Raw genomic sequence first — 16,993 nt, 5'->3', positions numbered from 1 at the left:
GTTTTTTACACCGCGCCTTCCCATATCCAATATCAACTCATCATGAATCAGAGCCAAAGGTACGTTGCACATCGTACGCCGCGAGAGCCAAACTTTCTCCAGTTCTCTCGGCGTCAACGAGATACTACGGCGGGCAACGGATGGCAACAACCCAGACGCGGCTGGAATCCAAACTGTGAGTCCGGGCTATAACACTTATTTCGGACTTCATTAATTATCAAAAGCTCAAATATTTTACAAAAAGTTGTCGAAACCATGATCGGCCAAAAAGATGAACATTCCCGATGAGGTTTACCTTTCTTAGGGATCGAAGTTAAAGCCCCAATATAAAAAGATGACGGAACTATTCCAGTGACGAAAATCATTTGAAATAACAGTGTAATATGATGAGGGAATAATTGACTACATATTTTGACATGGAACGCAGAAATGTTATCTGAACCCCTGGATTTCTTTGTCTTAAGGCGATTAATAGCCTTCATTACACACTCTAGAGAAACCACAACGTCAGAATTAGACGAACTAGCTAAGAAAGAATCAAACTCACACTTATAATAATCCGCGAGGCACTTTTCAGGGGCAGAGAACACGTTCTCATAATATTTGACCCAAGTTGATTCAGGGATGTCATAATCCGATATATTATTAAGGCAATTACTCTGTGGTTTTAGCACACATTTTTCAAAGGTTATTTGGATCACTAAGAACTTTATCAGAATAATCTGACTGAATTGAGGTCCTATGCTTGGCAAGCTCATTTGCGAACCGTTTTTTAGTCTGCAATCTTATCTGATTTACAATACCAGACCTAGGAGAGCCACAGTCTCTCCAAATTTTCAACCAAAATTTTGCCTTATCACATGCTTCACAAAGTGCTGGGTTCTTTGACCACCCGATAATTTCCGTCCCACTTTCAATACGCTTAATAGGAACAGCTGCAAGTTCGGCAACACGCAAAGAATGAATCAATTTGATAGAATATACATTTAGCTTCATTTGCATATCAACTAATCTGCATAAACAGAGTTGCCAAGTAGGTCGTAGGGCACACCGATTTTGTCTAAGATTACACCACACAACTCATGAAATGTCTGAATATTAACCCTAGACCAATTCGGTAACTTAATTCACTTTTTACGCGACTCAGCGCTGTCCGTATCTTGTGGTAACTGAGCCTGCGGGAAATATGCTTTAAACATGAGTGGGAGCTGGTCAGAAGTTAAGTTATTATCCATAACAAGCAGAGAAGGAATATTAATAGATTGGCTTGCTACAACATGGTCTAAGTTGAATGTACTTCCAGAGTTGTGAATGTGTGTGTATTTTTCACTTTTGGCTCTGACGCAGAGATCGTCACTGATAATACCGAGTAAAACACTTCTGCGACTTGACACCGCGTGGTCGCCGAATTCCAGGTTTAAGGAAGGAAGTCACCGACTATAATACAATGAAGCTTTCCTTGACGAGCTTTTTCCAGGAATTTGGAAAGTTTAGACACACTAATTGCGAAGCTACGTTCCGATTTGTCATCCCGGTAGTCAGTGGGAAGATAGACATTAATTATAGCCACATTATTTACTCTAACAGCAAGGTAGTAATCTTCCGAATCCAAAAGGTCAGAGCTTAGGTTTGATCGAACGTACATTACTAAACCACCAGAAGGACGACCAAAATCTTTTGTTTGCTTCGCAGGCACAGAATATGCACTCTGAAAAGGTGAAAGATTCAACAAGTTTATGCCCTGCTCCATATTAAAATGCTCTTGCAGACATATTATTTCGCAGTCACGAAGAAAATCAAGGACGAAAGTGGATCGGTTTATAAAGTTCCCATTGATATTCCAAGATATTCAGGTTCATAAATTTTTATTAAAAAAAAAACAACTCAATGTGATAAAAAGTCGCACTAAAGAAAGAATATGTTTGAAAAAGCGACCGGTTGGATATCATGCATGCCAAATCATCAAACCAATTAAAATGAAAAAAGGGGAAAACAATAATAATAACAGAAAATAATGATAAATATATAATGGCACAAAATATAAAATAAAAATAAAATATCTACAAAAAAAAAAAAAAAAAAAAAAAAAAATAACCCTTCACACGAACCATTAACACAACCAAATTCCTGAAAATAAATGGTTTTTAATACGGGTTTTAAGTTGCGGCACACTTTCAGCTTGACGAACAGAATCTGGGAACGAATTCCAAACTGACGGGCCCATGTGTCTGGTCACTTGACTCGCTCTGGTTGTGTTCCGTGGCTCAGATGCAAGACTATCCGCACTCCTAGTCAAATAATCGTGATAAAACGAATTAGGCTTAAAAATATTCATAAAAAAATCAGGTGCAAAACCATTCAGACACTGAAATACAAAAACTCCAATTTGATAATCCCTTATTTCACCAACCTTTAAAATTTTAAACTTTCTAAAAAGTGATTCAGTGCTATAAACACCACGATCATACCTTCCAATCAACCTTATAGCCTTATTCTGCAGAACTTGAACTCTTCTAAAATTGCAACTAAAATTACTCGCCCAAATCAAACAACCATAATTTATATAAGGCGCTATTATGGAAAAATACAATAAAAGCAGAATTTTTAAAGGTAAAAAATTTTGAAAACGGTTCAGAACTCCAAGGCCTCGCGCCAGCTTGCATGCTATAATGTCGCAGTGTTTTCTCCAACTCAAGTTTCGATCCAGGATGAATCCCAGATATCGGATCTCTTCAACTTGTGATAGCGGTAGGCCATTGTAAATAATGACACCAGGGAGAGTGGGAGCAGAACCAGTCCTTGTAAACATCATAAAATTAGTTTTTGATGCATTGACGCTAAGTAGGCTAGCACAAACAAATTCATGTAGGCCATCCAGCGCCTTATTAGCCTTGAACAAGAGCTCTTGCAGCGACTTTGCTGCAATCACTAAAGCCGTGTCGTCAGCAAAAGAAGTAACTGAAGCTCCGGAAATGTAGAATCTCATTGTGTCTACAAATATCAGGTACAGGAGAGGGCCAAGAACTGAGCCCTGTGGAACACCACACTTTATGGGAAACGGCTGAGAAGATTTGTTAGTCAAAGTCACTCGTAGCTTCCTTTCACTTAAATACGATTCAAACCAATTTAAAACACTACCCTATATGCCTAAATAACACAGCCTTTCTAATAAAATCTTAAAATAAACAGTGTCAAAAGCTTTTCTAAAATCAATAAAAACGCCCATGCACTGCTCGCCATTCTCAAGTGCTGAGTTGATATTTTCCAGAAGATGCTGGACTGCCTGCGTCGTCGAATGTCCTTTCCGGAAGCCAAATTGACCATCGTGTAAAACACCAATTTTCATCAGATACTCATAAAGTCGGTGATGAACAATCTTTTCATAAACTTTTGAATAAATCGGGAGAATTGATATTGGTCTCCAATTAGATATATCAGTTTTGACTCCACCTTTGTGCAACGGTACAACTTTAGCTATTTTAAGCGCACTCGGAAACATCCCCTTTTCCATAGAAATATTGATAAGGTATACGAGGACAGGAAGCAAATAAACCAGAACCGACTTGAGCGTTCTAAGGCTCATTCCATCAACTCCTGCACTGTTTGACTTAATCGTGCTAACAATTTTGCGTACCTCCTCTTCAGTAAAAGGCTGGAAATGCATTTCGAAACCTCTTCCTCGCTCATCAACAAAACTGCTTGATTCGAAAACATGGGAGCTCCGTGCTTCTTCTTGAATCTTGCAGCCAATTTCAGAGAAATATTGTCCAAATGCGTTGCAGATTTCCTCAGTTTCTTCCAAGGTCCTATTATTTAGTACAATTTTTGGCTCCGATGGCTTCATAGGACCTTTTAGAAGATCATTCACAACTTGCCATGTTGCTTTGGGGTTACCTTTACTTTCTTCAAATACATTTGTAAAATATGCCTTCTTTTTTTCCTTCTTAGGGCATTTGCCCTATTCCTTAGGTCTTTATACATCACATGGAGCTCATTATTCTGTGGATGATTCAGCTGCTCCTCACACGCCTGATTTCTCATATTAAACAGATTAAGCAGCTCATTATCACACCATGGTTTTCTTGGTTTATTCTTTCTGGGGTTTGTTTCTTTAAGCGGACACGTCCTATCATAAACATTCGACACTATTTGGTTAAACTTTTCAAATGCTTCCGACGGATCATCTTCATTCAGTACTGTTTCCCAGTTAATAACACTAATTTGTTCTTCAAATTTTTTCAGATTAACTGGCTTCAGTTCACGCATTGGTATTTTATTCTTTCTGTTATTTTTCTTCACTTCAGAATTCAAATGCAATACAACCGGAAGATGGTCGGAGGCTGGGCTTATAACAACAGAGCAGTACGCTTTACTAAGTATTGCTGAAGACACAAACACATTATCGATGAGCGTTTCCGAATGATCCGTGATTCTCGTTGGAATGCTCACGGTCGGGTATAAATCATTTGACATCATCAGGCTAAAAAAATCCAAATTTGGTCCACGTACATTTAACAAATCAAAATTAAAGTCTCCCATACATATAAACTCTTGACTAGATCTATTTACCTTTGCAGCAAGACATTCAAATCCTTCAGCAAACTCTTCAAATGATGCACTTGGTGGCTTATATACAACAGTAAAAATACAAGCTCGATTTTCAAACTGAATTTCTATACTAAGGGTTTCTATCTTACCCTCCTTCCAAATGTCCAAATCCTTTCTAATTGTCCAATTCAAATCCTGTCGGACAATGAAAGCCAGGCCTCCACGTCCCATTGACGTTCGACTTCGAGCAATCAGTTCATAACCTGGAAAATTAAAGGACAAAAGAACAGTATCATGACCCAAAAAGGTTTCACATAATGCCATTATATGTAAATTATTAGATCGGGAAATAAAATCAAAAATCTCATGGTAAGAAGACATTAAATGACAATTCCATGTACATGCATGAAATCCAGACCGGCCTAACTCCTCCAAAGTTGATAACTGACGATATTTACTATCAAGAGATGGACGAAAACTAATTTGCGACCCATCATTTCCAATATCCGTCAACAAATAATCATTAACATTAAACGGATTATTTTGCAAATTACTCAATCTTCCACTTAAAATACTACTCATATCAACTTGCACAAAAAAGAATCCTATAATTCATCCCTTTTCTGCGCTCAAACGGGACGATAATTATACTCATAAGAAATCAAAAAATAAACAACAAAATAAAAATATAAATAAAGAGTAATATAGAACATCTTAACAAGATAAACACTACCAAACTACTCATAAACAACAAACTAAACGCAATCTGAAAGCGAGTTAATTCGACGAGCAGCTTGCTCACCCGGAAGCATTGCGAGAACCTGACCACGAGCTGACAATACATTTTTCACGCCAAACTTGTCTCTCGCGGCACTCAGGATATCGCGACGGCGCTTGGTTAGAGACTCAGACAAAAAGATTTTCGAACCAGCCAATTTTGTTTAATCGCAAACACTCTACGGGCCGTCTCACAGGTAGAAAATCTCACGAACACTGGTGCAACTTTATCGTTTGCCGACCCTGGATTATTCAATTTCGACCTGTAAACCATAGCAAAATCCCAATCAGAGATACCGGAAAGCTCCAGCTTTTGCGAGGCTATATTCAGAATGGTCGACTTCAAGTCAACACCCGGCTGCTGTTTAATACCATGTCGCTCGGTCATGGCCTAGCAGAGGTTGGCTTCTGTTTAGCAACGGGACAATTTACGCTGTAGAATGTGTGACCATTTTTCTTACATACTACACAAAACATATCACCAGCGCATGGATTGGATTTGCTGGACGCGTGGTCAGCTGCTCCACAGCGATCACAAATGGCAGTATTATTACAATTGGCCGCAAGATAGCCTTCGGCATGACAAGAAAAGCATCTTATTGGCAAAAAGTTGTATTCGTCAGCAGAAAGTACTTTGTAATCAATTTGACTCTGTATTTGAGAAAAGAGTTCAAGTCCGTACGAGTATTGAAGTAAACTTTGTAAGCACGTCAGCTTCCAATCCTAACAGCTTTTCCAGCTCTGTGAATAAGCTGCAACACATCTTGTTCCTCCATTTCGACGGGAATTCTCTTCACTACCCCAATAAAGTTTAGAGTCCTTAGGACGCATTTATCGTGGGTTGCTTGCCTTTTATGTGGTCAACGATAGCTTCAGCAGCATCTCTAGATTTAACTATAAGTTTCCAGTCGGATTTACTCTTACGTAGTTCACTGATTTGAGAAGGATTTGAACACACTGAATCGACAAAGGACTTACGAGCATTGGGGGTTTTGAGTGATCCAGGTAAGTTCTTGAGTACAACTGCACAAGATGAAGCCCGGGATTCCGATGCATTGAATTTCGAGGGCCAAGAAATAGATTTGCTATTGTTTGATTTCACTAAAATATCAATTTTCTCGCCTAGTTCGTTTACTTTCACAGCCAGAGTAGCCACTACTGCATCGCCTAAAGTGGGAACAGAGCAAGGATTCTCAATTACGAATTTTGGCATTGGCTTCTTTTCTTTATCCCGAGAGTGTAACCGTTTACAAATTTCTGTTACATTGTCTTCGCATTTCAAATTTCTAAAGAACCTGCTCGTAAACTGGAACTTATCGTGCAACATTTTTTTTCGCTGTAATTATGTCGTCTTTACTAAAGAAGCTTGTTGTTTTACCAACAATTAACTCAATCTTTGCACCCTCTGTCATTGATTGATAAGTAAAGTCCAGAGCAGGGCCTAATATTAATCCTGTCATGGTACCACAGACTTCTCTAACTGGATCTATCACCTGGCGATAAAACTCCAAATCACTGTCAAAATATCCAAGGCAAATGTCCGTTGATTTCACTAAGTAAAATAAGTTCATAAAAAACTTGCCAAACAGCTTCTTAATATCCAGAAAATTGCTATTTTTTGTTCGTCCACTCTGAATGAAACCTAGTTGAAGACTGTTAGCTGAATCTTAGCTGGTTGTGGTGAGTTGCCTTTTTGTTGTTGTTGATGCAATTGCAAATGAAAACACAACTCAAAATAAAAATTTTAAGTAGAGCTGTGTTAAATACAATTATTTTAAAGTTATTTCGTCTTTTAAGGGCTTTGAGGACATTTCTTTTCGTTTTAAGTTTAACTTGATTGTTTTTTGTAATGTCTATTTTTTTATTTCATTTACTGGTTGATAGTGATTTTTGTCTGTTCTTTGCTTGAGTTTTTCTTTGAATATAATTCTGCTTATCTTTGGTTTAATGCATAACAAACAACAAAAAATGTTTCTTTGAAAAGCTTCTTTTGTGGAAAACTGCTTTTTTTTTTTTAACTTAATTTTATAAACATGGGGATAACATCAATAAAAATGCGTGATTTCAACAAAAAGTAGTGATCAAAGTAAACATGTCCTAGATAAGAGTTCTCAAGCTCTTACTTTCAAATGTATGAAATTGTGCCTTGTTCCAGAGTAGTTTGTGCATACATGTTTATTTTTTCTTCTCGTTTTCGCCCCAAAAGTGATTGCATTAAACCAGTGGTCATAGAATACTGAAAAAGGACTTATTCGAAAAATATTTAAAGCATCAGGGTCCTTTAAGGTGAAAAAAACAACAACAACAACAAGAAGACCTAAAAAAAGCGCAATGACGCATTCGTCCCTAAGCATTCGTCCTATATTTAGTCCCTACGAAATGAAATAGTTAAAACAGAAAATCAATTATAGGCTTCATGTGATGGAGTTGATTCACTTATTTTTTCACTCTTTCGTGAAATATAATTTTTCTTATAATTTTATAAATAGTTTTAATATTTTTTTGTTTGTTTTTTTCCCAAGAGTTGACACAAATATAGATCTAGTGATCACAAAGCCATGTTTATTACAGTCACTTTTCAAAACGACCATACAAGGATAAAATACTTTACGAAACAAGAGGTATTAAGGTCACTTGTGGTCACTAAAACTTAAAACATCACATGTTGAATTACGTTGATTAAGTTTATTAGTTATGGTTCTATACTTTTTTTTGCCAATAAGGATAAGAATGTTATTTTTTAGATTTTTTCTGACTTAGTTCTTACTGAGAACATAGAAGACTGTTTTCAAGCTTGTCAATAAATTTGGATCTGAAGATTGCAGATTACGAGAAGCTCGTGTTTGGGCAAGAGATTTATCTGTGAATTTGACTTGATTGCAAAAATAATGGATAGAGCTGGCCTACCTGATCATTCAAATATCAAGCAAGGTAATTAGTGATTCTAGTAAAAAAGCCATCTATTGATAAAAGAATGTTAATTCGTCCATGCTTAAAAACTGACTAAAAAAATAAAATAAAAAATTGTCAATGAAAAATTGACATTTGTCATTAACTGGACTTTTCCTCCAAACATAAGTAAACGTGTCAAAATAAAAGAAATAATTCATACCATTTGGTATTTAAAATCTCTAATGTACTGATTATGATTGTATATAAGCCCTATTAATCATGATTGAAATTAAAATAGCTAATAATTAGCGAGGAGCAGAGCCCCCCCCCCCCCCCCATCCCCTTCTCTTCCGTAAGAGAGAGAATGGATGAACTGTTATCTTTTCATATAACGCAAAAGGAAAAAAGAAATGTTTTTCTGCATTTTGGAAAAATTTATTTTTATTTCTGTCATGGAAATGGTTTGGGAAAACTTGGAATCAAATTAGAAGGTAAAACTTTCCTTGGCTTGATCTACGTGGTTTTTCATCAACCATAATAAAGATGTTAGCAAAATGAAAGAACTTTTGGAGGTTTTGATCTAATGTTGGAAAACATGGTAATAACAGTGGTGAAGTATTGTTCTTAAACGTGGGTACTCAGATGGGCAAGGAAGATTAATTAATTTTTTCCAGAGAAATTTTCTAAGAATGATAATAGTTGCTCGTTTGACTGACTAAATGTCCAACGATAAGTTCTATCAAGGACAATAGTGAAAGAAAGGTGAGATGGATAGATCACGTTTTACAGATGAAGGGTCTCAGAATGCCAAAGATTAGGCTTGTAAGCTGTCCAACTGGTGCCAATCAAAAGGTAGGTCCTCCCCTAAACGGGGCGAGATGAGGCCATAGGGAAGGACTTGGAAGTAGTATTTTTATAAGTGGGTATAAAGAGAAAAGTTCTTAATAGATTAAATTGGAGGAGCAACACCTGTAGCTGTTTTTGCCTCAGATGGCTTGGTGCTGATATGAGTTATTAGTTGTAGTAATAGATTTTGTACGTTAGTTGAGAGTTAAAAAGTTTGGAGTGTATTTTTTTTAATAAATTCGTAGAATTTTATCGGTAGTCCACAGTACAATCACAGGTTTCATGAAAGTGTTGTTGCTTGAGCATGTTAGACCTTTCTGATCTAAGATAGGATTTACCCCAATTTTACAGTCATTGCCTTGAATCTTGTTTTGAAAGTAATTTTATTGAAAGTCTTTGTAGCTTCCTATGTGATTATATTTGTAAATGATTTCTTAGACCACAATGGCTAGGCATTAGAAGTTGAAAACTAGATACATGTAAAGAAGAAAAAACGTGGATATTTTCATTTTGTGAAAACAAAAAAATAACTATATAAATATGTGGCTGAGAAGTATTTGGATATAAAAAATATTCTTGTTTTTTCTCCATTACAAGTATCGTTCTCATATTGACGGAATTTGTTATTCTCTTTCAGAAGTGGAAGATGTATTACAAAGTGATACTCAAGAGCATTTTGTAAGTACAAGTCCAAGTTTATCACGCAGACAGGGAGACAATATTTTGGTTACTTCTGGCGCATCTATTAAGCTTGAGCACGATTCCGACCCTCTTCAACAGGAATCAAGTGCTAGCAGTGACAAAGGTATGTTTCAGGCTCCTCTGCTATTCTTTTCATGGACAGTGCAACAGAGTTGCCTAAGTAAAAAGCGAAGTGGTTTCCATGTATTATTGTTTCTGTTTTTTTTTTACCAAGGCACTTCGTATGGAAGGATTTGTCGTAGGAATTCTGGCAGATCATTCGATAGGAAATTAAAAGTCTTAGTGCCCTAGTTAAGAGGCAAAATTGATTGGAGGACAACCAGCACACCATATCTTTTTTTTTTAGATAAACTATATTGAGATAACCATTTTGTTCTGTTTGGTTCAAAGTACAATAACTATGCCTCTAGGAATGACAACACCTTCCTCCATTGCCCTTGAGGCAAAGGCTGTAATATTTGTGATTAGCCTATCGTTTACTTATAGTATTTGTTATTGGGAAAGGGGGGCTTGTTTGACCCTTGGTATCCAAAAAGGCTAAGAATATTAAATTCAAGTTTTCAGGGAATCTTGAGAAGATTATTGAACCAGTCAAAACACTGTGTGCGTTGTAAAAAGGACGTATTTCAGGAACAGCTTAGAGTATTGCATTGGAACTTTTGGGAAATAGTGAGAGGGATGATTAGTTGACCAATTAGCCGTATGTGCGCGCTGTTACTACTACAACTATTACATCTACTGTGACTACTACTAGGGATAAGGGCATTGAGGTGAAGATTTCAGAGAATGTTGAGGGGGAAGTTTAACTAAACCAAACACACTATGTATATACAGGTTGTCGGTATCGGTAAAATTTCCGTATCGGCTTAGACATTTAAGTGATCTTTTCAGGGAATGATAACGAGCGATTTCAACTGACCAAAAGAGAAAATATGCATATTACTACTGGTACTGCTACTACAGTAACTACTACTTCTGCGCCTACTACTCCTGCTACTGCTGCTTCTACCAAGGCTAAGGGTATTAAGCTGAAAATTTCTTCGAATATTGAGAGCGAAGTTGACAAATCAAAAGACAACATGTACCTGCAGGTTATAAAAAGGGCGCATCAGCATTATCTTTGGAACAGCTAAGAGTATTATATTGAAAATTACAGGTCTTGCTCTAGGAGTTGTTGAAGTAACCAAAAGGCACTACATGCATGCTACAACTACTAGTTTCACTGCTATTAATGTTGCTATCGTTACTAATACTAAAAATAAGGGTATTAAGGTGAAAGTTTCAGGGAATGAAGTTGAAACTTTCAGGGCATGTTGAGGGGAATTTTGAAAAAACCAAAAAGCGCTGTGTGCATAATACTAATATTGTTACCATGACTACTGCTACTACTAGGACTAATTGGTATTATGATGAAACTTTTAGGAAATATTTAGGGGAGCGTGATTGAACTAAATCAAAACGCACCATCTGCATGTATGTTGCCAAAAAGGTCTATCAGCAATCTCTCAAGAACGGCTTGAATATTAAGATGAAACTTTAAGGAAATGTTGAAGGCGCTGTTGAAATGTTGAAGGCGTTGTTGAACTTGCCAAAATGCATTATGTCCATGATAGTACTACTTCTACTGCTAGTCTACTACTTTCATTAAGGGTGAAGGTATTAAGGTAAAAATTGTTCGTATATTAATGAATATTTTGAAACTAAATCAATCGGTGCTATGTATATGCAGGTTTTCTAAAGGAAGTATGAGTAATATCGCAGTAATAGCGTAGAGTGTTAAGTTGACACTTCCAGGGCATGTTGAGGGAGAAGTTGAACTTATCAAGAGGCTTATAGAATTAAGTTGCAACTTTAAGTGCATGTTGTGGGGGATGCTGAACTAATAAAGAGGCATTATGTCTTTATTACTACTAATAATACTACTAGTAGCAGTACTACTACTCAGGGTTGCCAACTTGCAAACTTTTTGTGTGAAATGCACTCTTTTTTTTCATTGCACTCTTTCACTTGATGGACCGGATTTTCACTCTTTTTACCTATTTGCTCTTTGCACTCTTTTATGAAATGATGACAGGAAAAGTATTAGCGAAATAAAAAACTGAAAATTAAATTATTTAAGTCCAAAAGACGAAACAAGGAACCGGTATGATCTCTGTTATCTCTGCCTGGGCCATCCCCCAGGCGTCTTTCTGGTATTTTCAACCACTTACGAAGAAGTCGATCAAAGTATAAATAAGAAGTGAAAACGTGGTAGGTTCAACATCAAATTTTATAGAAGGAAGTTAAAAGCTGTTGGGCACAACCATTTTTCTTACAAATGGAAAAGTGAGTATGCAACATGCAGTAAGGCGATGGAGAAGCAACAATCAAAACAAACCTTTCAAAGTCTATTCTCAAACTGATAAAATTCTACCAAGACTTTAGGTCTGTGCACCATTTTAAAGCGCGAATGACCCATCTCTGCTTGTGATAGCTATTTTTTTATGAAATAAAAATCTTGTCTTACCAGCCACAGGTCCAAGAATTTGCTTTGGATGGGACCCATATTATCAAAATGACATACGAGGGCACATTAGGAAAATATGGGGTTGCCTAAAGTTGTAGTTTAGACACTTCTTGCTATCTTGGAAAGCAGTTGAGTTGGGTGATTGACACTTTCAGAAATGAATTCAGGGCCAAGAATATTGGAGCCAATTGAAAATGACAGTGAAAAATTGGTAAATATTGAGCAGTTTATATTATTGACCTATAAATAAAGTGAACATACCACTCGATGCCTTTTCTTATGCTCTTTCCGAATATAATAATCGCTTTTGGTGCAAATTCTCTCCACCCCACCCCTATATACCAATTCAGGGTATATATTTGCACATTGGGGGGGGGAGGGGGAGGGGGTAAAGTTCAAACTTACCTCTATAGTCAGAATTGTATCCTGAATCCAAATTTAGCATTCATTTGCACGAGAATGGCCTTCTTACTGCTCAAAAGGATGAATTTATTCCCTGATGTTTCTAGTATAGAAAATAAACTTTTTTTTATACAGGCAGAGAGCGTAAATAAATATGTTATTGTTTTAACTTGCCTGTTTTTTATACTTGCATACTGTCCATTGTGTCAGTTGTATTTTAACCTTTATTGTTCTATAGGGTGCTATGGAGCTTGTGGTTCTGTAATTTATAATTTAAACACCATGCTTACAAGAAATTAATATATTCAATTTCGTACATATTTTGCAACTCGTTTCATTGTTAGTTCTAATTATTAAATAAACTAAATGAGTTAGAACCTACACGGAATTTTGTGTGCTGTTTTGAAGATGATAAGTCCGTGTTTTCTCTGCTTCCTCAAAGAAACTTCACTACTGATAGTTATAAGCTATCATGCACAGAGTGTGGGAGTATGGTTTATTAATACCCGTCGTTCTTTTAAAATCGCAAGATTTTCATGATTTTTCCTATGGTTACTCATTGTCTGTGTTCTTTTTTGTTTAATTTGTGCTCTATTTGAAATTTTGGACCGCTCCAAAGTCAATTTATGTGTGCGTTCTTTATTACAAGGTTGAAACTGCTGCCTGTATATCCTCATATTTGCGCACATGAGGAGTTGTCTTCAATAGATCGTCGTAGCCTCCTAGGTTTTTTTTTATTAATATTCTTTGAGGTACCATGTGCTTGTAGTTGTAAAAAGTTTAGTTGTTTACAACTACAATCCTTGTAGTTGTAAAAAGGGCTGGGAGTAAATTGTGATTTAGTTTTGTTTATGCGCTGGGAACTATTCTTTGAAGGTATACTAATAAATTTGGTTTATTAACTTCATTACTGTCTATGAAATTCTGTGTAGTTGAAAATTTTTGCAAGCTATTGATATGGTTTTTTATAGTAACAAAATTTAAATTTGCACTTCTGTGTTGTTTGGGATTAACAACCCAGAAAGACCCTTTTCTCTGATTCACCTGATCTAAAATACCCCTTTTGCAGAACCCTTGTCTCATTCGCATTTGTTCGTATTCACTAATGTGCTCAAACTTAATTTACTCAAAGCAAAGCAGTATATTCGCCAAACAAGCAGCTTTCCATTGTTTGGGACTGTCCCAAAAAACTACTCATTTCATATAAAAATTGGACATAAACTTGCAAGAAAAAGAAAGAAGGAGAAAATCCAGTAGACGGAGAAGAAGAATTATTTTTTGTGACTAAGAATGTTTTCACCATTTTTTTTCGATGCTAGGGTACGGTACTTGACTTCACTACAGTGAAGTCATCTATAGCTCAAATATCCAAGCAATCAAAATTAACACATGTAGATTTCAAGCAGAGCATTACCTTTTAAGCTAAAAAAAGAATGAAAATAATTATCTAACCAATATTTAGAGGTTGATTTAAGTAGTGAGTCCTCCTAACTTTATTTTAAGTACATTTGAAAGATTAAAAGGTAATATGTCTATTAATCGTAGGATAATTGATAATTATTTGTAAATGGCCTAAGAGTGGTCAGAACAGTGAAAAAGGGCTTGCGCGCGCGGAGGTAGCTTCGCGCAAGTTTTTTTTACTTGCACTCTTTTATAACAACTTGCACTCTTTTTTGGCCTTGATTTGCGCTCTTCTTTGACGTCGGAAGTTGGCAACCCTAATACTACTGCTAATTATTCTACTGTTATTAGACTAATAAGGATATTAAGGTCAAATTTACATGGAAACACCTTATTTTCATACTAGTTGTTAAAAGGGCTTATTAGCAATATCTATGGAACTTTGAGTATTAACTTGAAACTGTTAGTGCATGTTCAGAGGATTGTGGACTAATCAAGGAGGCACTGTCTGGATACTGCTACTGCTACTACCGCTCCTATCACTACTACGTCTACCACTGCTGCTATTACTACTGCTATTGCTAAGAATATTAAGGCAACACTGTCATGGGTTGCAGAGTACGGGGTTGAACTAAATCAAAACGCACTATGTGTTTTCAGGTTGTGAAAAGCTTAAATGAGCAACATCTCACTAACGACTTTTAGTTTCAAGTTGAAGCTTTCAGGTTATTTTGAGGGAGATGTTGAACTAAATTAAAGCATACTATGTACATGTGTATCATCAAAGGGGTGCATCAGCAACATCCCAGCAGTGTCCTAGGTATTCAACTAAAAACCGTAGGGCTACTAATATTACTACTACTTTTACTTCTGCTACTGCTATTGAACGAAATCAAAATAGTTTTAAGTGCATGGATGTTGTAAAATGGCATAGGCGAAATATCCTAGGATTTGACTGGGGTTTAAAATAGAATTTTTCTGAGAAAGTTTATATGACTATAAAACTAAATTAAAATACGGTGTAGTTATGCTGGTTTTAAAAAAAACGTAACAAGCATATCTCAGGATTGGCTGGGAGTATAAAGTTAAAACTCCTAGTACTAGTATTATTACTGCTGCTACTGCTTCTTCTACTTTTACTATTGGACTAAATCAAAAGGGTTTTCAAAGCGGCATAGATACAATGTCTTAGGAACAGAATAGGATATTAATTTTTCCAGGAAAGTTGAGGGGGTGGCTGCATTACTAAATCAAAAGGTACTGTGTGAATTTTAGAGTTTCAAACGGACGTTTGTGATATCAAAATCTAATGTGTTACGTTTGAACTTTCAGAGCATGTTATTGGGGATGGTGAGGCAAATCAAAAGACACAACGTCCATCCAAGTTCGTCATAAGGGTTTATTTACGATATTTTTGGAATAGATAATACACGTGACTGCCACCGTGACTACTTGGAACTTCGATCGTGACCGCATGCGATTTTGGCAGCAACAGATACTTTTGTCTGCAGTTATTTACGAATGTGACTGCAACTACTGTAACTGCAAATACTTAACACAGTTACTGTGACTACTTTGGACTGCAACTACTTAAAACTGCAATTGTGACAACATGTGACTATGATCACTAGCAACTGCAACTGCGACTACTTGTGACTGCTACTACTGCCACTGTTAGTACTTCTACTACTACTGCTACTACTATTATTACTACTTTTGAACTAAATCAAAAGGGTTTTTAGTGTATCCAGGTTCTCAAAATGGCACAGATACAATATCTCAGGAATGGAAGACGGTTCTAAGCTGGAATTTTCAAAGAAAGTTGATGGGGATGTAAAAGTAAATTAAAAAAAAAAATTGTAATCAGATATTCAAAACGGTATTTGTCCAATAACTCAACAGAAAAACTTAGGCAACTAAAGCAAAGACACTATTTGCACCCGAACTTGTTCAGAGGGTCTTCTGTGATATGCCAGGAACTGCTAAGGGTGTTAAGTTGCAATTCCCTTGGCATGTTGAATGGGAAATTAAATTAAATCAAAATGTACTATATAAATTCAAGGTTATCAAAAAGGTGTGTGTGCGATATCTTTAGGAAAAAATTAATTAATTAAGTTGTAACTTTGAGAGAATGTGGACGGGATGGTTGATTAATGTATATCTACTTGAGGCTTTAACATGATGGGAGTTAGAAATCCACCAGCTTTATAGAACCCCAAAGACTACGCATATTATCAGCACATAATATATGAATGTTTTTCCCCATACCCGTCAATCTGTAGTATTATAGCATAACTATTACTAAAGGTTATTGCGAAATTTTGTCCTATGTATAAACACTAAACCAAAATTCGGATTCTTAAAGAGAAAAACCAATGAAAAAGACTATGTTACTTAAAGACGGATAAAAATTAATTTAAAAAAACTTTCTCCACCAAAGAAATTTTTCAAAGAGAAGTAAAGAGCTATATTAAACCAAAGATGAGCAGAAATAAAGTTCAATGATTTTTCAAGTGAAAGAGAAGTCACTATCAATAAATAAACAATGAATATAAATAAGTATAAATATATAAACAAAACAGATAATATAAATATGAATAAATAAAAATGAAAAAGAACCGCTTTCCCCTCAACTCCTTGTCTTTTTAAATGTTAAAATCAGCTATCCCTGATACTACTTAAAAAAGGACTATCTTAGGTGTATTTGGTTTGCCCAGTAAACTAAAGTTTTCCTAAATATGAGGAAATGTGTCATCAAACAGTTCGTGGTAACGAACTGTAAGTAAGGAGCGACCCAGCTCAATGGTAACCGAAACTGTAGAAAGCGGAATTTTGATACCAATAGATACATCAAAAGAATCAGATTTTAATTCTGATTTCAAATATATACGTCTCATCAAGTTTAGTCCTACCTATCAA

The 16,993-nt window shown here is 36.0% G+C and overlaps 1 protein-coding gene across 1 annotated transcript in view; it reads left to right on the top strand.

Moving 5' to 3' along the window:
- Positions 1 to 16,993, top strand: part of LOC148947886 (uncharacterized) — a 177,980-nt gene that overhangs the window by 20,778 nt on the left and 140,209 nt on the right. Inside the window, exons 2-3 of the mRNA XM_089096033.1 lie at positions 8,070 to 8,256; positions 9,701 to 9,868. Of these exons, the coding sequence (XP_088952159.1) occupies positions 8,214 to 8,256; positions 9,701 to 9,868 (211 nt within the window). The 5' untranslated portion in view covers positions 8,070 to 8,213. The remainder of the gene's footprint in view (positions 1 to 8,069; positions 8,257 to 9,700; positions 9,869 to 16,993) is intronic.

This window comes from Artemia sp. Qi Xiang Cuo, chromosome 10 (genome assembly GCF_049724085.1).
Source record: "Artemia sp. Qi Xiang Cuo chromosome 10, ASM4972408v1, whole genome shotgun sequence".
Lineage (NCBI taxonomy): Eukaryota > Metazoa > Arthropoda > Branchiopoda > Anostraca > Artemiidae > Artemia > Artemia sp. Qi Xiang Cuo.
Note: the sequence above shows the minus strand (reverse complement) of the source record. Positions and strands in the feature narration are given on the sequence as shown.